Below are 22,587 nucleotides of genomic sequence, written 5' to 3'. Positions count from 1 at the left end.
TACATTTTAATACATAGCTTTTCCTCCCCCCGCCCACTGCAGAAACCTGCATATCCTCATCAAATAATCAAACAGGGAGACAAGCCACAAAGGCAGAGACAGGGTTGATTTCCATACAACTGAGCAGACATGAGTCGGGGAACCAGCATAGTATCCTGTCCCAATAATGTAGCAGTCAGTTACATTAACAATGGACTTCTTAACAGTATATCCCGGGGGCATGACTTTACAGGACCATCCAAGTACAATATAATATCGCTCGGCCCACCTAAGTTTCACAGAGCTCCTCCTTTCTGGGAGCTTTCGATTGCACCTAAGGTTACCAAAACTGCAAACTCAGCCATCATGCGGTCTTGGGCCGGTTCTCAGGCAGCTTCATAATCTAATGTGCAGTGTTTAGGTAGGTGGGCTTGCCCCTGGGACAGTGGCTTACTTCATCCTCACAGAGCCTTAGAGGCACCTGTGCATTTGCCACCAATCAGTACGTGATCCACATCACCACCCCTGCGGCTCTGCCTACATCATTATGATAATGCCTGCTGTTTTGCACCGTCCGAGGGTCTTGTACGTCTACAGACCTGAAGTAAAATGACACAAGTTTCCATATAATGCCCGAGGGGCTGTGCTATATTACCGAGGTCCAACCCTTGACATCCTATTTTTTGTCCCTCTTGAGACAGGCTCGGTTTAGGAAGTATGCGGATTTACTTCCCCACGAAGGAAAATGCTGGGCCTTCAGGAAGGTGGGATTCGGGACAGGTTGGCCTAAAGAGCAAACCCAGTTCCTAATTCACATTATGGAGCTGGCGCTGCAACAGACAGGACTCGCTTACCATAGGAAGCGTAAGAAGTTATGTGGCCAACCCGTGATGAGCTACGGCAATGCTTTTCCTCGTGACAGACAATCTAGGTGCCATGGGAAAATTGAAGTCGGACAGATTTGACTTGTGTGTCTCAGATGAGATGACAAATTCCTTGTCTAGCAACACACTCCTTGCGCCAACAACACTTCCTTAAAAGGAGCTTGGAAGGCGAGGTGCGTGGTGCATTGAAAATGATTGCTAAAACTGCTTTGCGATTATCCGCGTTTCTACCCCACTATCTGTGCAATGCCTTCCTCTCCTAACCATGGCTAGAACAAGTGCCATGATAAACGCAGGAAGTACAAGCAAAAGCATTCTAAGCCCGTGCCAACTCCAATGACTGCATTCCCGGAAACATCAATGCAGCCTACGACGAGTGCTCAAGACAAGACAGCCTTGACAAAAGGATTTCCATCTTCCTAGCTGGAGCAAAGCTATCCACTTCAGCAGAGGCCAAACAACCCCTTCAAAAGGCTTTCCATCTTCCTAGCTGGAGCAAAGCTATCCTCTTCAGCAGAGGGCAAACAACCCCTTCAAAAGGATTTCCATCTTCCTAGCTGGAGCAAAGCCATCCACTTCAGCAGAGGCCAAACAACCCCTTCAAAAGGATTTCCATCTTCCTCTACTGAAGTGGAGCAAAGCCATCCACTTCAGTAGAGGTCAAACAGCCCCAAAGCCATCCACTTCAGTAGAGGCCAAACAACCCCTTCAAAAGGATTTCCGTCTTCCTAGTTGGAGCAAAGCCATCCACTTCAGCAGAGGCCAAACAACCCCTTCAAATGGATTTCCATCTTTCTAGCTGGAGCAAAGCCATCCACTTCAGCAGAGGCCAAACAACCACTTCAAAAGGATTTCCATCTTTCTAGCTGGTGCAAAGCCATCCACTTCAGCAGAGGCCAAAATCCGACTGCTTAAATCCCTTCCAAAAGCTCGCCTGCTTGTGCTTCCAGAAAGTGTTTAGGCTCTCAACAAGCAGTGGAAGGAGCCTAAGAAAACTGGAGTGCCAAGGTTTATCACGTTGTATTCATCGAGGGTATTCGTTATGGACAACCCGCTTCAGTAAAGATGGATTTGCTTCTGCCTACCTTGTGTCGTCTCAGAAGACACTGATCCAGACAATCCAGTGGACGGAAAGCTGGAAACGACAAGAGAACCTGTGCCTCCACTAACTTTGCCATCGGTCATGTACATTTCTGAGGTCTGGAAAGCTGCTAAGGAGTAGTCAAATTGTTCAGGGAATATCTAGGCCATAGAGAAACAGGGATGGCTCCTCTCTGAAATAACCAGCAACCATATCTGCAGCTTTGACTTCAGCTTTTTCCATTGCCAGAATTTCTGGATGCGTGTTCTGAAGGAGGACAGCACAAACGGTTTTTCTTCTTAGGCTGCCCTTATTAGGGAAGAAATCATTTGGCCCCAAGTTGGGAGACCTCTTATTCTAGGCACAAGATGATAGGAAGCACTCAATTGCCTTGGGTCCAAAGCAGCTATCCAGTTGGAAATAAAACCTAATAGGAAGGTGCAGCAACCATCTTTCTCACTAAACCTCAGCGAAGCAGAGGAAGAGGAGTGGCTAGCTTACCCTCCATAACAATGCACTCCCTGGAGCCTCAGCTTCCTTCCTGACTGGGCAGGATTTTCCCCCGGCAACGCCCATGAGGAAGAGGAGTGGCAATACGTTTCCATACCAATGAACTCCCTGGAGCCTCAGCTTCCTTCCCGACTGGGGAGCATCTTCCCCCGGCAACGCCCATGAAGATTCCGGTTGGCAGCAGACGCTGGGTTTCTATGAGCAATGGATGTATGCTGCTTTAGATGTGTGGTTGCTGGACATTGTGAGGCAAGGTTTTCTCCAGGAGACCACCATTCCCCACATGGTCATTATTATTATGGTTTTTACTGCTCCCGGACCTAGCTTCGAGAAGCAACGGGGCTTGAACTCCCACTCTGCAGAATCCGGTGAAGAGATTTGCACCCTTGTGCGGAGTTACAGATCAGGGTCCCTCTACATGAAAGCAACACTGGGTTTGGTTCCATCCATTTACTGGCGTTGAATCAATCAGGAGGATTACAGCCCATCCTAGATCTGATGGCTGTGAACTTCTATGTCCAGCATACAACTTGCCGGAGTCCGACCAATCTATATTCAACCTCCTAGGTTTAGGGGAGTTCATGGCAACAAAAGAATAAGACACGCATACTCTCACATCCCCGTTTCAGGCATTCGCCAGCAATACCAACAGTACGGAGTGGGCGAAGACCACAATTTGTTTTTTGCTCTCACATTTGGGCTGAAGACGTGCCCAGATTTTTCATCTAAGTTTGGCTCCATTAGGGGACATTTCCATCCAACCTGTACAACTGAATGGTCCATTCTCCATCGGCCTTCCAGACAGAAGTGGATGTGAAGGTCGTCTGCAAGTCCCTGAAAGGGCAGGGGTGGGTATTGGATTAGGATAAGTCGGGAGTCAATCCTTTCTTAGAGAACATCAGAGTCCTATCTGACACCATAAGGATCGTTTTTTCCCCCCTCGTCGAGGGGTAGATTGCAGCCAGTATGTCTACAGTACCCTTGGGCAGGCCGCACCTCAGACCCCCATTTCATCACCTGCTGCAGACGTGAAATCCGAAAAGGTGGATTATGAGGGTGATGTACTTGGAACCCTGCCCGCATCCAGTTCAACAGGTTTCCAGGCCCACCCAGAATCTTCTGTACCACTACGAATCCACCTGCAGAAGGAGATTTCATGCTGAGGAAGTTAGAGAAAGCAATGCTATGGAGTGTCTGAGTAAACCAATCGGGGGCCTGTTTAAGCCCTGTACCTCGCCTAACCTAAAGGAAAATAAATCTGGAACGTGGCCATCAAAATGCCTCATTGCGTGATACAGCTCTGTCACATACAGTTTGGGAATCATGTAGTCTCACTGCAGCATATAAACCTGTGTAGATCACCTTGCCTCCTAAGGACTGTGGTATGGGGAGAGCCGTGGTATGCTAGGCAGAACGTGCAAGGCTGCTGTATGTTTATTTCAGTATGAGTATGCATGTAAAAAATAAACTGGGAATATTTATCGGTTCACTTTGTAGACTGGCCTCGTTGATTGTTGTGCACAAATGCACTGCCCTGTGCCACCAACATGCATCGAACGGGGAAGCTGCTTAGCAGGAGCATTCGTGAAGTGCATTCATCTCTCTGATCCATTGATTGTCACGTGCGGACACGCAACCTCTGTGTCAAATGGGTACTGAGGGAGTACGAACGTCTGAGCACATCCTCCTGCTGCTCTGCAAAATTGCTTCACAGTATCGGATGTGCCTGGAGCGCGACGACACCCGGTTACCGGTTAGGAATAGTGACCTGTCCAGAAACTGGAAGTAAGGCGGGGATCCAAGTACAACACCTCTCCTTCCGCTTAACCGTGATGGCAAGCATGAATTTAGGGAAATCTAGTGCATAAATGTGTAGTCCCTCCTCCCTCCCTTGTGCATATGTACACAGAAAATGGACAGTGCTTGTGTGTTAGTTAAGGACGCGTGGGTGGAAAATAATGGGCTTTTCATGGATGGGGAAGCGGGTTCTTCTCAAACTCCCCCTTGGGCATAGTTCCTGCAGCAACAGGCAAAGTCTAATATACCCATATATACATATGGCAGCATCATTAGCTGTAGCTTAACCTCCCCATTGGTGTTAATCAGATGGGAACATCTCCAAAGGTCTCCTGTGATGATCATATCTTATGCCAGTCCACTGGGTTGGAGGCCAACCTTCAACCATAGTTTGCTTCAGGAGCAGAGGTTGTCAGGGGAGTCAAACCCATCAGACTTGAGGGAGTTGACAACTATACGGTACGATATGTTGTGTCGTTTATAACGCACTTGTACACAAGTGTTTCTAGGCGCAACAAGACAAGGGAGGAAAGACTGAAGGGGACAATACAAACGATCATACTAGGCCTTGTGACATGCAGATCGTGCCAGTGTGACAGCGCCAAAGTGCAGGGGGAAGAGAGAAAGTTTGCTCTTCTCCACCAGGGGTCAGGGGTTCATGCCGGCACAGAAAAATGAGTGGCAAAATGCTATGTAAACAGACAGGCCGGCACCTTATATAAAATTCCTGGTGGACCTGGATCAATTCACCGGCTCTTGGTTGGACGTTCTCCTCAGCACCCATTCTGCATCTTCCATCCCAAGGAAGAAAATGTACATGCAGACTCACTGAGCAGTCTCTTTCTCTCCCTGACAATCGAAAGTTCCAATGGGCCTACATTTGAAAGCAGGTTCTTTGGATGGGCGTGGTGGCTTCAAAAGCAAATTCACAACTGGCCAGATGTTTCTCCTGGCAGAGGGAAGAGAAGGCCTGCAGATGGTATGCTCCATTTATTGCACTGGAATTAAGGTTGCTATTCCTTTTCCCTCAACCCCCGAATATTTTCATTCCACAAATCTGGACCAAAATTCTGAGGGAGGCGGCACGGGTCGTTCTAGTTCCGCAACGTAAGAGGAAATTCTCGGTTCCCATTTTGCTTCCATTGGCGTCAGACCCTGCGTGGGTCCTTCCAAAGTTTTGCTCTACATTGAAATGGCCCAGACTCCACTTACCCTAAATACAGTGATAACATCTTTCAGTAAAAGCAAAAGAACTGTGAGGTCAAGTGGATAAAGGCTAGTGGTGCAGGATATTTAGGTAAGGGTCTGCGCCAGTTGTTATTAGACTCAAATCAAGCAGATATATACAAAGTAAATGTATTGTTCAAAATAATTTTCTGCCCTAGGGGCAATGAAGCAGTTCTAAGTTGTCCTAGGCTAATAGTATAACCTTCCTAAGCCACCATCATCCAGACGGTGGCACAGGCTAATGTTTCTCCCTTCATCAGGCTTTGTCAGGGCGTAGCAAGATATCAAAACCAATTGATATGTCTAGAAATACAAGCTAGTGCCCCCTTGATCATCAAAAGCATAGTTCATTCACAATCTTAGTGGTTATTGGCTCAGTCCCAAAGTGGATCATTTTCCATATGCTATAAAGGACATCACCAAATGTGTTGCACATTGGTTGGTGATTACTAAGTATTGTCACAAGATGCATTTAAAGTGGTTCAATACCTGTGTTTCAATGAAACCTGTGGAGGAAAGGAACGTAGGAGAAGAAAAAAAGGACATTCAGGGAGGATATATGGAACATTAAGGGAGGATATATGTTAGGTCTGTGACTATTTGACCACAGGCAGATAGCTCAGGCAACATGCTCGCCTTGGAAGCAAGACGACACGGAGCAACGCAGGTTCGATCCCCGGGTCCGCGCTTTGAAACCTCTATTTATTAAGCGCGTTATAAATAACCTATCATATCTATTGTGGTTCATCAGTAATTGATTGAGCCAACTATAGTGTTCAGGCAATCATCTTGCTGTTTAAGACGAGTATCCTGAAGCCTTTGTCAATACATGATACGATATGGCATTTGTAACGCGCCTATACACAAGTGTTTCAAGGCGCGACAACATATATATCTATAAGTTGTATTATTTAACCTTTAGGCATAACTACAAGTGTACAGATAGTGACTGCTGTCTCGAGGCATCAACATTTTCTCTGTGAATACATTTCTACTGATCATCCTGTTGTCCTAATGCTATGCTCTATATTGTTGAGGATGGCGCTAAATACCTTTTTAGTCCCACATAGTGCGGTAGTAAAGCCGATTAACTGTGGCACACATTGTGAGTAGATCTCACTTCCGCTATAGAAGGTATCTGCAAGTCAAAAAGCCTTGAGTTGGTAAAGTAGGTTAATATGAGAGTGCTATGCCCTGTCCTCTTTAAATTGGTATTTATGCATGCTAAATGTTTTCCTTCAAGTACCTTTTTATATTCAAGATTTCACAGTTGTCCAGAAAGAGTCAACAGTAAATTAAAGTGCTGGGCGCTTCAGTACAAGGGTGAGAGTCTTTACATAAATTCCTGTTGGAAGCAGAGATAAGAGGCTATGTAGTTGCCATCACCTGTCCTCTTTAAAATGGTCTTCGTATGTGCTAAACGATTCCTTGAATAAAGTACCTTTTACATTAAAGTTACATTGTTGTGCAGTAAGTTAAGTACTATAGGGAGTGTGGTGTGTTACAAGAAAAGCTGTGTTTTGAGAGCACTGCGAAAGATCGGGGGGTAGGGAGGTTCATTCCACAATTTTGCAGCAAGACAAGAGAAGCTTGTGCCTCCTGCTGAACTTGGTTTGAATTTGGGCAGGACTAGGCGGTCGGTGTACGGGGACCTAGTGGGTCTGGAAGAGCGTGCCTTGGTGATTCTGTGTGTGAGGTTATGTTATTTGGCATTTATATAGCGCTCTTTAGATCATTGGTATGACCTCAAATCGAAGGTAGGTTGAACGCCCTCGGGGACCGCAGTCCAGGTCAGTTCAGAGAGTAGGGTGTCGAAGGGTGCACCACTTAAGTGTGCAGCTGATGTAATTGTCTGATGGTAGCTGCATCCTAGCATTAGGTCTGGTGATGTTGATATCAGTTCAATGTGTGCAGTCTGGCAGGTGGACACCAAGACTGGGTTCTGGCTGCGTTAGGCCTGAGGGACGCTTATGTGTGCAGCCAGGTCGGTTTGTCGTGGGGTATAGCTGCGTTTTATTATAATGATGAGGTGCTCATGGGATAGTTTGTATGTGAGCAGCTAGGCCAAATTGATTGAGGAGTGTAGCTGCACTCTAATTGTGTGATGGTGCAGAGTAGAGTAAGCATAGTGATATGATATGTTAGTGTATTTATACAACGTACACATACAGTGCGTTTCAAAGCGCCCCATGACAAGGGAGGGAACAAGAGAAAACACAAAAGCATGCCTAAAGGCCATGAACAACAAGACTGCCAAAATTAACCATCGCACTTGGCTTGGTGACACCCCGGACAGTGCAAGTACCAAGACAGAGACAGGAGGGAAATGGGAACAGACAGGCAAATACCGCACTAGGCCTGCCAACATCAACGGAGAATCACACAAGGTGAGGGGAGGAGAAGGGAGTGAGAGGAACAAAACAGGCGACGATCGGACCAGGCCCTACAACAACTCAGGCGGTGCCGGCGGGGTGGGGGTGGAGGGGACTAACAAGTAAAGGGGGGGGGGGACAAACCATTTAACTCAAACTAGGTCTAGGGACAATTCTGATAGAGCAGGTGCAGAGAAAAGGTAAGGGAGGAAAGAGAGAGAAGGGGGAACGGAGGGATAGGAGAGGAGAAAGAGCAGAGAAGCAGAGGCGAGAACGAATACAGATGCAGAGGTCAGTAAAACACAAAGTTGTACGGGAACAGAAAATGTATGCGAACATTCACGCTGATGTGCACGGCATGATTCAGGGCCAACCTGAGTGCACAATGCAGGGGAGGTCCAGCAAGAGAGTAGAGGGGTGAAGCACCACAAGTCAATGTGTCCAACAGTCAAATGCAAGCGTTGGCAAAAGGTTGATGGTGAACCTTTCATGAATCAAGAAAACTCCTGCTTTGAATGGGACGGGGGAATGGAGGAAAGTTATAAGAGGTGGTGGTGGGAGAAGAGATCAGGGAAGGCAGGGGTGGGGGAAAGACATAAGGAGGCCAGAAGGAAGGGGCACACAGCAACATTAGGGAACCAGGTGGGGCTCGGGCACACAGCGATATCACAGGGCACCAGAGGGGGCTGGGTGGCACAAGCGACATCACTAGGGGTCAGGGGGTACACAGCAGCATCACAGGAACATGAGGGGGATGGGGCACACAGCAATATCACAGGACCAGAGGGGACTCACAGCGACATCATGGTGGACCAGAGGGGCTGGGGGCACACAACAATATCACAGGTACCAGAGGGTGGGGGCACAAGCGATATCACGAGGAACCTTGGGTATGGGGGGCAGTGTTTGATAGGCATTTGTGCATAATGGAGAGCGCTTTAAATCTAATGCGCTCCTAGATGGGCAGCCAGTGGGCTTCTCTTCTAGCTTTGGTGATATTTTCTCTTTTAGAGATGTGGGGTGCTGCTCTCAAGGCGTTGTTCTGGACCTCTTGTAATCTTTTTATGTTTCTTGCTGAGGTGCCCGTGAAAAGGACATTACAGTAATCTAGCTTTGAGCCATTGATAGCGCGGGCAATTGTGAGGCAATTGTTTTTGTTGTGGAAGGATCTGGCTGCATTAAGGACCTTGGAGGAGTAGGCTGCCGAGGAAGCAATCACGCTTATTTGCCTGGACATGGTAAGTGAAGCATCCAGATAAACTCCTACGGTTTTCATGGTTGAGGAAACGGGAATAGTGTAAATGTCTATGTTAAAAGAGGAGTATTGTTTGTACAGAGATTTCAAGGCATTTGGAAGGCCGACTATTAACCTAAGGCTGAATAGTTGAGTAGATGTTGTTGTTTGTGTTAGAGTCAGTTATGTAATTGCCAGAGAGTGGGATGAGGTTTTGTGTATCATCAGCAGAATTGGTGTAGACTATGCAGAGTGATTCAAGGATGTTGAAGAAAGGCGTAGAGAAAATATTATAGAGGGTATTACTTTAAATGCCGGTTTTCTCTCTGCAGCATCAGATGAAGAAATTTATGGGACTTTGAAAGCTTATGCATCCATCTCTGCATAGATCTTCCACTCAGGTCAATTTTGTCTGGTGTTAATATTTGACTAATGCAGTGTCAGACCTTCCTTTGCACGGGTATTACTGTACATTAAGCCATGGGTCTGCAACTGGTGGCTCTTCAGATGTTTTGGACAGCAAATCCCATGAGCCATCACCACTGAATACACTGGCTTGGTGGTGCTGATGGGAATTGTAGTCCAAAACAACTAGATAACCAAAGGTTGCAGATACCTGCAAGCCTATAATTTAAGAGCACTAATCAATGCCATCTTGTTTGTAAAAAATGCTAAAAAGATACGTGACAGAACGCTCTCTGTGAGGGTAGAACACCCTGAGCTTTTCTGATTTTTAATAATAAAATGAGGTGTGCAAATATGTCTCTGAAAGTACGGTGAACTAATTAGTCACACCTTTTATACAACACCATTCTAAAAAGCATAGTGCACATATGTAACTCTACTGAGTCGATCTACTGACCCCTCTCAACAGCTCCCATGTAGTTTGGCAACATGGCAGTCACAAAGTGACACGTTAATTCATGCCAACAGCTGTTGGACCTAAAAAACTAGTCGACAACCGCCTTTAACCATGGGTAATCCAGAGCATACATTAAACTATTGTGTGATCCCAGAACCTGGTGGCTAATGAAAATCTGAATAAGCCATGTCTGGTTTTGACATGGTGGTCTATGGGATTCCACAATTACATTGACCAAAACATATTGGTGTAATTCTACTGTCGGTTTGGTTTATACTAGTGACTTTCATGTCCGGGAGTCTTATGTAGTCACTGGGACTGAGTTACACCCAAAACAGGGCATGTGGGTTCTGCTCCAGCAATAGCCTGTGTCTTTTCTGGGAAAAGGTTGTCAACTTCCAAGAAGAGAAACGCCTGAGGAGGCAAGGAGAGGTCTAATGCTTCAAAGGACAGGCTCTGTCAAGCCAAAGCAAATCACACCACAGTGGCAATTAACAAAGACTCTTTGATATAATCAGACAGGAGAAAGGGGCAGAGTAGAGTAGCTCAGGAGAAGACTTTCCAGTAAGAGAAGGGATCCACCATCTTGGGATTTCCCATCTTCCTGTACGCCCCCCTTCCTGTGGAATAAGCACTTTGGGAAATAAGACTTTTAAACACAGCACTTAGGATTTGGCCCTTACACAAGACGAGAAGGGAAGCAATCAGCTGTAGGAAATTACCTATTGAATCATTAGGACTGCTGAGGAAGGATTCCACCTGGAACTTTGTTGTAATACAGTTTGCCCCAAACATTTCCTCCATAGAAGTGAGGCGAAAGACCTCCAAGAAACGCCTTTTCCATCAATCATCCCAGAGGAAAGATTTGGGATGACCCTCTGACTGGAGAAGGCCTAATGCAAGCCGAAAACACTCTTCCCCAGGAACCTGCTCACTGGAAGTGACAGAACCCTGAACGTGCTCTCTAGAAACCTTCCTGGTCGGGAAGTGTAGAACAAAGATTTACCTTGCACCTGGAAATCCTGGAAGGGGTCCTCCAACAACCAGCAGGCAAGAATCCACTTTGTATCCTGTTTTCAAGCTTTGTTCTGCTTTTGAACTGACTCCACTCCCGTGAGCCACTTTTGAGCTGCTGCGAGAATCCGGAGTTGCCTTTGACACTCAACCACTTTCTCGATCTGTTGTTGAGCCGCAGGCTCAACCCATCGCCTGCCTAACCTCAAGCCAATCACTACTGAAAAACTGCATTGCACTATTGGACTTCTTTTAGCGGACTAGACCGATTCGAGAATTGTTTGCCTGTTTCTTCACCCGACTGGAGACGATCACCAACCACTACAGGACCGTGTTGCGTTGCCAGACCATCAGGAGCGGACTCTATTGTCTCAAACACCAGTGTGATTGATTGGGAACAATAGAATCAAAACGCTTTGACACCAACACGGCCCATTGCAAAGCGTCAAGAAGCCTGGCTAAACACTGCAGGGTTCCACGAGCAAGCAGTAAAAGAAAACTGAAGAGGTTCTATCTGTTTGGCGCAACTCAACGGGCTTCAGTATCTAGTAAAACCCCTTTACCACATGTTCTATTGTTAAAAGAAATATTGTGTGAACTTTTTGCTGCTAAAATCCATGCCTGTGCATCCGTCTTCAAACCTAGAATGCCCCTTAGTGTCAAAGACTGCATGTAATAGGTCTCCTTTAAAGTGTTATGTTGATTTATACCGCGCACTGCTACCACCAAAGGGAAGTCTCCAGGTCACTAGTATTTTTTTTATTAGTTATGGTTGGCTTTAGTTTCACTCAGGTATCCTGTTTTATGGAACCTTGGTGAGACTTACAGTACTCATACCAGTACTCCTGGCAAGCAGTAGTCATGCCCGGATGTCGAAGGTAGGGGGGTGCAAAAACTCCAGCAAACATAAAGTGATATAGTAGTCATCTGGAGACATAGAACCTGTGCACAGCTCACACAGTCCAGACTCTCTTCATCTGGTGTCACCCACCTGCTGAGGCCATTGCCAACCACTGACTGCACCCCAAGAGCTTCTTCCGCCCTCCAGCGACTCACTTCCGCCCTCCAGCGACTCACTTCCTGCCGCTCCTGTCTCCTTGGCATCTAAGCGATCTCACATAGTAGAGCCACGACAGCCTGTCAGTAACATAGAAAGAAGACAGCACTCGGAACTGCACCGGCTCCTGACACTTCCCTGCCCAAGATGGCGCTGAACGTTATACATTTGGTCCCTTCTTCACGTCGATGGTCTTGAAACTAGTCTCTGTTGTCTATGACGCTGACCCGGAAGTGCTTTCAACTTTTGGCTTCCTTTTCCCCCACGTTGATTGATCTGCCAGGAGGGGCCTGGCTGATCCCGCGCCGGCAACATGGTGGGTGAGGATGAGTAGACGAGGCGGCGGGGGTGGTACATCGTGGGGCGGGGTAACGGGGTTACCCGGGGGCCGGAAGCGGAAGGAGGGGCCACGGGGTGCAGTGCGGCTGCTGGCCGGGGCACGCACCTACTGTTTATCTCAAGCACAGCTCCCTCTCTTTCCCAGTCCAGCCCCCCTCACCCGCTCCTCTCTAGCATGCTCTAGCAACGTGTGTGCCCTGTTCTATGTCCCTTACGGGTTGCCAACACGTCCAGGGCCCTCATTCCAAAGAGCTGCATCATTTGCACAGCTCCAGCCACCCTCACTGAAAGGAGAAACTGGGATGTGACCCCACCCCATAACATTGAGTCACAAAAAAGCATGTTTAACATTATTTACCCTTGTGTAATAGTGTAAATAATAGTATTTGCCCAAATAAAGGTGACCCCACTTTAGTGGATTGTGATGTGTGACAGACAGGAACTTCATCTTAGTTGCATCACTCAGTGGAATTGTGCACCGCATTGTACTTCTTATTAACACTTTAATAGGCATTCAGAAGTGGTCGCATTGCACTGGTATGACTCGTGATCTGGGGAGCATGTGTTGACTATCGGTGACTTTCTTGACAAACTAAAACCTCAGTAAAACATGTGTCTAGTGATGGAGCAAACACAATTATCTGGACTAAGAATTAACCCAGTAGTTTCTGGGTTGTTTTCAGAAACGAGCATTATTTTCAACATCCCCCCCACCCCCACCAATGACTTGTGTACCTGACTCGAAATCATTGCTTGTTTGTTTGGGGAGAGATGTGGGAGCCAGGTGATACTTTTTTGTTCTGGACTGTGAAATCTGCAAACTTTAAGAGGTCACTGGCCATAGCTCTGATTGGCAGAAGCAGACCTCAGTAAAGCCATTGTACGCAGACGAAAGGCTTGCTATATAAAAGGATCCCCACTTTAGCATCCTAATGAACTTTTTTCTCTGTCTTCCCCCCCACTTGCGGGTTTTCTAACACCTTTGTGGCCTGAAGGGGTTTGTGTTTTATTGTTGGCCAAACCCGCAAGCCGCTGGTTACTTGACAGCAATGTCGGTTTGGGAGGTCGAAATTGGAACTAATGGACCAGGACCTGGAAATACCTCCAGGTTGTCGGGATTTTCCTCTAACTTGGAGTAAGTCATAGTGACTGTTGTGTCCAGGCCTGGCGTAGTGTGGGCCTGCATGCAGTGAGGACCTGCGCGTAGGCCTCAGAGGCGCAGCTTTAGCAGGAAAGGTTAATGAGGGACACATGCGTATGTTGCGGTCTGCCCCGGAACTGCCTCCCATGCTCGGGCCTTTATTCATACGCACTGCGTCACCGCGTAGCGGGACGCCGGGCGGAAACATAACATTCCTCCTTTATTCTAAAATGAACAAAACAACATTGCATCAATGACTCTATCAACCATGGGTTAACACATTTACTGCTAACAGGGTGCCTCCCATCTGTTCTAGTCCTTGGGAGCCCAAACTGAACATACATAGTCTTTCAACCGAGCTGGTGGCCGGGTGGCGCCTCTCCGACTATAATCCCCACCCTGTGACCTTGCTCCCAATGTCTCACGGGGTGCCTCACCTTCACTGTCCTGCTCACCCATTTCAGGTTCACTCCACAACTCCCACGCTCCGTCATCTGCTCTTTCCTCTTCATGCCGAGATACAGCTTCGTCCCCGTCTGGTATGGAGGTGTCATCTTCTCTGGGGCATTCACCATCTGTCCATAGGTTAGATGGCACAGCTTTGAACCATGCCGCATTGCGTGTCACGCGTTGGTGTCCTTTTTGTGTTGTTAACATGGTTCCTTGTTTTTCACTGAAGATCCATGGGGCTGGCTCATATCGGGAGTTCAGTTTGGATTTAGTAGGATTGCGCAGCATGACCACTTGGTCACCCACTTGAAGATTCGACGATTTCGCTCTTCTCCTGGTGCTCATATACTCATTAGCGTCTGTTCTCCGTTTTTCTATTCGTTCATCGTCAATTCTGTCCGGGCTTCTGTTAGGGATGTGCAGTATGGAAGATTGCAGTAACGTGCCAAACATTGGGTCTGCTGGGGGAATACCAGTTGTGCTGTGTGGTGTCACTCTATAATTTCGCAGGAAACGGTATAAGTCGAGTTTCCATGGCTAGCACTTGCTCTCGATATTCTCAGTACTTTATTTAGTGTCCTCATAAATCGTTCCACATCTCCATTTGCTTGTGGCCAATGTGGCATAATGTGGTGGTATTGTATGTTTAGATCTTGCAGGTAATGTTTGAATTCTTCGCTTTGAAATGGAGGGCCATTGTCGCTCTTTATTCTTGTGGGCAAACCATGTGTTGCAAACATTTTTTCAATCGAGGGATTACCACTTCCGCTACCGTGGAGTTTACGATCTCTACTTCGGGGTAGTGTGAGTAGTCATCAATAGCCACTAAGAGATAAAAACCTTCCTGCAGCTTGCAAAAATCAATACTGCTTCCCATCTGCCACATCCTCTCACTGGTGACTGGATCGGCTCTGGGTTTGGTGGGGCACCAGTGATTTGGCAGGGTAAAAAAGTGTTGATGAGTTTTTCGACCTTGGCATCTATTTGTGGAAACCACACTCGATAACTGATGCAGGCTTTTGTCCGTACCATGCCTTGATGGCCCTCATGGGCTAGCGCCACTATTCTTTCCTGAAGACTAACGGGGATAATAATGCAGTCTCCTCTGATGATTTAACCCTGTTCTGTAAGGGAGAGATCTTGCCGTACAGTGAACATTCCCTCAAGAAATGCTTTTGCTTCTTGTGTTTTGTTGTGGATATTTTTCATGAATGAGTTCCATTCTCCTGACACAATTTTGTTTTCCACCAAATTGCAACATTGGTCTTTTCGTGTTTCCTCCGCAATCTCTTCAGTGCTGACAGCTTTCGGTCTCATTTCACATACCACTTGGCAGATATGTTCTTCTGTGTCCGCTGCCACTTGGACTTCCTGTGTGGTCGCCTCTCTAGGATGTCTGGAAAGGAAATCCGCTGGGTTTTCATTTCCTGGTCGATATTTCAGCTCGAAATCATATTGTTGGAGATGCAACAGCCATTTGGCAATTCAGGCCGGTGGGTGGGAGGAGGTGCCCATGAATATGGGTAGTAGAGGCTTGTGATCAGTAAATGTTGTAAACTTTCTGCCATACAGGTAGATATGAAAATATTGACATCCCCACAATACGGCTATCGCTTCCTTCTCAATGTGAGAATATCGTCGTTCGGTCACAGTGAGTGCTAGTGAGGCATACGCAATCGGTCTTTGTATCCCCTCTGTTGTCACCTGTGAGTATGGCTCCTAAACCCTCTGGACTGGCATCTACGTACAGTTCTGTGGGGAGCGTGGTATCCTAATATGCCATTTTGGTGTCAGTTGACAGTGAATCCTTGATGTTTTCAAATGCTTCTTGACACACTGTTCCCCATTCTGTGTTGGTTTTGGTGAGCTCTCGTAATGGCTCCGATATTGTAGCTAGATTCCTGATGAATCTCCCACAGTACGTGGCCATGCCTAAAAAAAACTGCGTACCTCCGTCGGCGTTGTGGGGGGGCTGGCAGTTTGAATGTTAGCAACCTTTTGTGGGTCCGGTGAGATGTCCGTATTGCTGAATGTGTAACCAAAAAAAGACAACTCCGTTTTGAAAAATTCACATTTTTCTTTGTGGATGGTTAGTCCAGCGCTTTCTAATCGGCCAAGGAGCATGTGCAGTCTTTTCAGGTGTTCCTCTCTGTCGGCTGCATGAATTAAAATATCATCGCTCACATTTAGTACTCCAGGAATGTCCCTTATGAGCTCTTGAATAGTCTGTTGAAAAACTTCAGCTGCGGAGGAAATCCCAAAACTTAAACGTTTATATCTTCGTAGCCCAATGTGTGTTGAGAACGTTGTTATGTATCAGGATTCCTTATGTAGTCGTAGTTGGTGATATCCGGCGTTTAGGTCTATTTTTGAAAATATCTTTGACCCCGTGAGATCAGCCACAAGTGTTGGCGTTATGTGTAGCTCTCGCTTGATAGCGGCATTGAATCGCATGTCTATGCAGATTCGGACCTTCCCCGGCTGCTTTGGTTTTTTAGTGACAACCAACGGGGAAACCCAGGGTGTTGGTCCTGTTACCTCTTCTATTATTCCAGCCTTCTCTAGCGTTCTCAGTTCTTTTTCCACTTGTTCGCGCATGTGGAATGGTGTTCTTCGGTGTCTAACAGCTTTCGGTTGTATGGACTCATCTATGTGGAGTTTGATTGATTTACCTTTTAAATATCCTGTTCCTTTCAGCAGGTTGGGGTATGTTTCCAGGAGTTTCTCCACTTCTTGTGCTTCATTTACTTTGCAGATGAAATTCACCCAAATCTTCTGCCACATCGCCACTCAGAAGGCATTCAATGCCAGCATTCACCACATACATTTTGGAAGGTAAACTGTTTAACCCATGGCTGAGAGTGGTACGGAATCTGCCTACTACAGGTAAGGGTTTCTTACAACCATATGCGAATAGCAATGTGTCCGTGTTTTTAAGGTTTGGCTGAGGCTGTAGTGACCGAAATGTGCTTATGGGCTTCACATTGACGGATGCTCCCGTGTCGCTGGTCATCCATATTTGCTGATCTTGGATCGTGATTTGGCATTTCCGCCTCCTACGGCCTTTCCTTGGCGTGGCATGTTGGTGATGGAGAGCTGAGACATGTATATTTTTCTTCCTTTTCCCCATTTTTCCTTGATCGGTTCTTGTAGGGTTCCATTCATGTGGTCTCCTTCATCCTCTGTAGATGAGTTTGTGGCCTCCACTCGTCGGGCTCCAGCTTCGTTTCTTTTTCTTGTTCCCACTTTTCTCATTAGCGTTTCGTGTGTTGGGTAGTGATAGCGGGGCTCCTGACGACCGACACACCTTTGCATAGTGGTCCCTCCTGCCACAGGCACCGCATGTGGTTCCTTGTGCTGGGCAGTTTTGTCGTCCATGTCGTGGTCCACCACACCATCCGCATTCAGTGGGACCCGGGATTCGTGGCTGCCATCGGGTATGCGCAACATTTTCTCTAACCTCTTCTTTTGGTGATTGACAGTGATTTACATGGGCTACGGTGGCCGCCGTTACGGCGGGCTGTAGTTTGTGTAGCATGGTGCCCATGTGGGCTGCCCTAGCATGTGCCAACTCTCGTTGGGGGCCCAATTCCAGAATTCGTGTTAGCAAAATGTATCTTTCACTCAAAACCATTCTTCTTAATTTTTCCGATTGCATGCCATTTATTATTTGCCTTCTAATTTCTTTTTCAGTTTGTGTGAACTCCCATGAAATGGCTAATTTCCTGAGTCGGGTGTGATATGCATCAAGAGTCTCCTCTTCTGCTTGAATTGTGGTGCAGAATATGAAAATCTCATAATCCGGATTCAGTTGTGGGAGAAAATGGGCTGTCAGGGCATCCTTGGCTTGTCGATAGACGTCTAGGCCATCATCAATGGTTAGTGCGATGAAAATGCGCAGCACCTCATCCCCCACATTTAACAATAAATGAGATCTCAGTTTCCTGTCAGTAATGATGTCTTTGCATTCCATAGCCATTTCAAATTTTTGAATCCACAATTGCCATCGGGGGCCAACCGAAGATGGATCTGTGAAGGTGTCAAAAGGCTGTATCATTATTGATGAGCCACCTTGTGGACGGGCTTGAGGTGTTGATACCGACAAATTTGCGGCAAGTCTGGATGGTGTGCTTGACCTGGGAGTAGACGTGCCCATTGCCATGGTGTAAACTCCCTTTTTCCCTGGCAGGGATTACCTCCTCCCCTTATTGTGTAGAGAAAAAGGCTTCTGTGTGATGTCCAGCACTTCTGGAGGCCAGTTGCTGTTGTATGACCTGCTCCCCTTTGTGTTGGTACATTTACAGCCTCCTGTGGTGTGTGATTTGACTCATGGGCGTTCCTGTTGACATGGGTGTCTCCCAACTTCAGGATTTCCATTCACCACATCATAGGCACCCTTTTTAAATTCGCGCATGGATAATTGATGTGTGAGGGAACAAGAATAGTTTTTTTTTTTTTGAAGGCGGGGGGGTTTTATGTGACCCCCCCCCCCCCACCGGGTGTCCAAAAATTGCTTTTATCGCCGTCGTGATGCGCGCCTTACTGTGCTATTCACACGTGTTCAGGATATCGCCGTCCTCGTCGCCAGTGTTGTCTCCAGGCCTGGCGTAGTGTGGGCCTGGGCCTGCATTAAGTGAGGACCTGTGCGTAGACATCAGTGGTGCAGCTTTAGCAGGAGAGGTTAATGAGGGACACACGCGTATGTTGCGGTCTGCCCCAGAACTGCCTCCCATGCTCGGGGGCGGGGCCTTTATTCATACGCCCTGCGTCACCGCATAGCGGGACGCCGGGCGGAAACACAACAGTGACCTAGGAGCTATTAAAGTAAAGCCTCATGAAAGTGTACCTAGGATGGTGTATTTTTAATGAATGGATCATTATAAATCAGTAGAATAAGAAGAGAGTAACACAAGATTAAAATAAATGCTAGTGTGAAATAGCAATATAAAACTGAAATACCCACATTTCAAAATGGCGACATTGAAGTGGCTGATTATTTTTTTTTTTTCTCCATACTGTTGCATGCACCCAAAAGTGTAATTCTCTGACACAAACGTGCATTCTCGTATGACACCAGTTGACACGAGGAGCCAAAAGTAGCTGCTTTCAAGCTTACCAGGTTTATAGGCCACAAGCGGGAGCTAAATAGCTTCCAGCAAATTCGAGCCCTTTTAGTTTACACATTCCAGGTACTAATGGTGCTGCGTGTAAGACCGGTACAAGCACACTAACACTGCCTCTCTTAAGTGGAGATTTTATAACTGTTAGTTATGTAATGCGTCTGTTATACAGTGCCTATCACCACTATAGTGTAGTAGTCTTAAAGGGCTGAAACTCGTTCGTGTAGATGCAAATTGTGAACACTGTCCATGGTGTCCACCAGGTCTGTTCTGAGGGGTGAAAAGGGGCCAAGGTGTGGAAAGTCAGAGAGGGAAAACTTAACATGTAAGGAAATGCAAAACCATACAGGTGAGTGATGGCGATCATTGGAATGCAAGTATGGGTTTTGGGTATTTTTGACCAGCAAAAAATGTCAATAAAAACTGACAAGAGCTTCCCTTATTGGCTGGCAGAACCTTTATGGAAACCATCACTAATGTGCTGTTGTGTGAAGGCTTGTGGTTCTGTGTTGGTCTTGAGGTGTGGTCAAGAGTTTTTAGCAGCTGTGGTGCTGCTAACCAGATCATCATATTGGATGCCCTCCTGCTGATAGCCAGACAAAGCTTCTAGTAAAGCCAAGCTGGCTGACGGTGGTCTTTGAGCCGGGAATTGACTTTTGCTCTCCTCGCTCCTGATTATGGACTGTGTGGTGTATTCTTTTTGAGCTGTTGCGTGAAGCTGTTGATGAGTCTCATGACATTGTGATTTAACTGAAGAGCATTGTACATCTGTTGTGTGTCCTGTGGGGCAGTTCTGAGTGTTCAGTGGTTGTCGTGCACTATTGTAGGTACTAGAATGATTATTGTGGTTGGACGGGTCTACAACCCGAGTTGTCTGTGCTACATTAGTGTCAGAAGTAGTTTTGTACAGTACCACTTTGCTCACATTTCACTACAAAAAATATATAGAAAAGAACAGGGACACCAGGTATAGTTAACCCCGGTCGTACCTGGAGAGCACATATATGCTAATGGGATAGGAGGTGAAAGAATTCACTTCACATCCAATAACTTCTTACTGTAGTAAATGTATTTAATCATAAAATCAATCCTGGATTATAAAATCTCTCATAACACATGTCATGTAGAAATGCATATGTATATATTTTTTGGGGTGTGCTGGACCTTCTTTTTTTTGTTAGGTGGGGGGGCCTGTGTCATGAGGGTAAATTAACAGCGCATATATATATATATATATATATTAGGACTCAGACTACCCCTCCCTTCTGACACTTATAGGTGGTATTAACCACACTTTTAACAGATATTCATATTTAATCTGTACATATAATAGATCGCCACACTTGCATTTCACAACATTATTTTTATTTTTGGATGATTTAGCTGTTACCATGTGTAGGCATGTGGTTCCAGGATTGAACCGTCAGATTTTTTGTGCCTATAATGCTAATCATATATTTACATACATGTCCCACAAGTTTTGATAAAAAACCACTGTGAACGGGTTAGTATTTTTGTGACTTAGGCGTATGGACATTATTGCTATACTCTAAGTCACAAAAATACTAACCCTATACTAAATATGATATACCATTATAGACACACAAAATCTGACGGTTCAATCCTGGAACCACATGCCAACTGTTAAGTGTGGTTAATATCACCTATACGTGTCAGAAGGGAGGGGTATCCTGAGTCCTAATATATATATATATATATATATATATATATATATATATATATATATATATATATATATAAATATATATATATAGATATAGATATATACATGAAAAATAACAAATGTGATTAAACCAATTCATTCACATTACAATTTAAAGTGTACATCAAAACAACCTCCATCCATACTACACTCATACACCTTCTCTGTACTATATAAGTGAGCACCAGGAAAAATGACTAACACAAACTAAACATAATTATCCAGAAAAGCAAAAACACTGTTAAATACAATGGTATGGGTAACTGGAAAACCTAGTCTCTTCTTAATACAAATTATTCTTAATAAGAAGACCCAACATATTTCTTTCCATATCCATTATCAATCTGTTTTACGGAAATTCATCAGGGTTTGAATGGCCTGGAGTCTTCAAGAGAAAGCAATACTTGATTGTTGCTGTACACTGATTTCTTCTACCTTGGATTTACAACTGTATTTGCAATAGAAGCAAACATTACTGAACTCATATAAAATTGTATCAGTGAGTTCATTCTGCAAAAACATGACTCTGTAAAAGAGTCGGAAGCAGAAGGTCGCTCGACCTTTACACCAGATTCACATTGGGCCAGTTGGACAATTTACTGGTGCAACTGGATGAGGAGGAAATAGTTCAATTTCATTCCTACTCGGGGCACTGTGTCCATGAGTTAAAAAAGTATCCCTGAAATTGCGTCAAACACAGTGATTAATAGAACTCTCTACACCTTAGTTCAAACAAACAAAACGAGAGAGGGAGAGAGAAAGGGTGGGAAAAGTAAGAAAAAAATCAACACCCCATCCCAGGCATTAAATAAGAATCCAGAGAGATGTTGAATTAGAAAAGGAGACTCATTAGTGGTGTTCTGTCTTTCAAACCGGGTCATGTGGAACACAAGGATTTTGTGTGGACACCATAGTGGTGATGTACCTAAAGCGGATACTTAGACTGCCGCAATTAGGATGTTCGTCACCCGTCTGTCAGTAGTTGGTTAGGACTGATGTCGAGATCGTCAGATACCAATGTTGGTAAAGGAGATATACCCTGCGTATATTGGCTGGTATATAGCAGGTGTGGACTGTAAATAATGGAAATGCAACAGACGGAAGTGCCATTATCGTGATGCTGGGCAAAAGCCATATTCGAAAAGATATCCAAAGCACTTATTAAAACGTTAGTAAGTCTAGCAAGATTCTTGGGCTTCGCTGTTCCACATCATAATGGCAAATGGCAGTGGTTCTCGTATTCAAACTCCAAACCAATGTAGTCTCGTCGCTATTGTGAACCAAACCACCACAACTGGTCCAATAAGGTTTGGATACAAAAACTTTTCACTGAGCTGTGCTTAAGAGGATTACTAGTTTGGGACGGTCTCGAACCATGGCATCGTGTTCTCTTCAAGGAGCCCGAAACAATGCTCCCGACAGCTGCTTAAAACGTATGCACACCACCTCCCTTAACGGTGCGGCTAACGATTGTGCTATGGCATCACCGTGTAGCAAATATGCATAACCCAAGTTGCCATTTAGCATCGGGGACCATAGAAACACGCATATCAACATCTTGCCTAACTGGTGCCTTACAAATAAATTAACACACTCTCGGCAACAGTAAGAAAACTTCTTGAAGGAATTCATCGCCAATCAAGGAAATAGTGGACGGACCGCGAGCACATTCTATATATAGTCCATCTCAATTGGACACAACTAGCTGAGTCTAATTGGTTTGACGGCGGCAATGTTGAAATGTCTTTTCTGTCTCACACATAGCTTCAGAACGGAGGAAAAACTTTGAATTACTTC

General features: G+C 45.7%; 2 protein-coding genes across 3 annotated transcripts in view; one reads left to right on the top strand and one right to left on the bottom strand.

The window, feature by feature from the left end:
* The window catches only part of TMEM234 (transmembrane protein 234), an 83,956-nt gene extending 71,855 nt beyond the window's left edge, over positions 1-12,101 (bottom strand). Inside the window, exon 1 of one of the 2 annotated variants that reach the window (XM_069622483.1) lies at positions 11,952-12,101. In XM_069622483.1, coding sequence (XP_069478584.1) covers positions 11,952-11,964 — 13 coding nt within the window. In that variant the 5' untranslated portion in view covers positions 11,965-12,101. The remainder of the gene's footprint in view (positions 1-11,951) is intronic. The other variant, XM_069622484.1, reaches the window with a different exon arrangement.
* A 51-nt stretch (positions 12,102-12,152) lies between these two features.
* The window catches only part of EIF3I (eukaryotic translation initiation factor 3 subunit I), a 64,235-nt gene continuing 53,800 nt past the window's right edge, over positions 12,153-22,587 (top strand). Inside the window, exon 1 of the mRNA XM_069622482.1 lies at positions 12,153-12,333. Coding sequence (XP_069478583.1) covers positions 12,331-12,333 — 3 coding nt within the window. The 5' untranslated portion in view covers positions 12,153-12,330. The remainder of the gene's footprint in view (positions 12,334-22,587) is intronic.

Source organism: Ambystoma mexicanum, chromosome 11 (assembly GCF_040938575.1).
Source record: "Ambystoma mexicanum isolate Mex_15411 chromosome 11, UKY_AmexF1_1, whole genome shotgun sequence".
Lineage (NCBI taxonomy): Eukaryota > Metazoa > Chordata > Amphibia > Caudata > Ambystomatidae > Ambystoma > Ambystoma mexicanum.
This window is presented reverse-complemented; position numbering and strand designations above follow the sequence as displayed.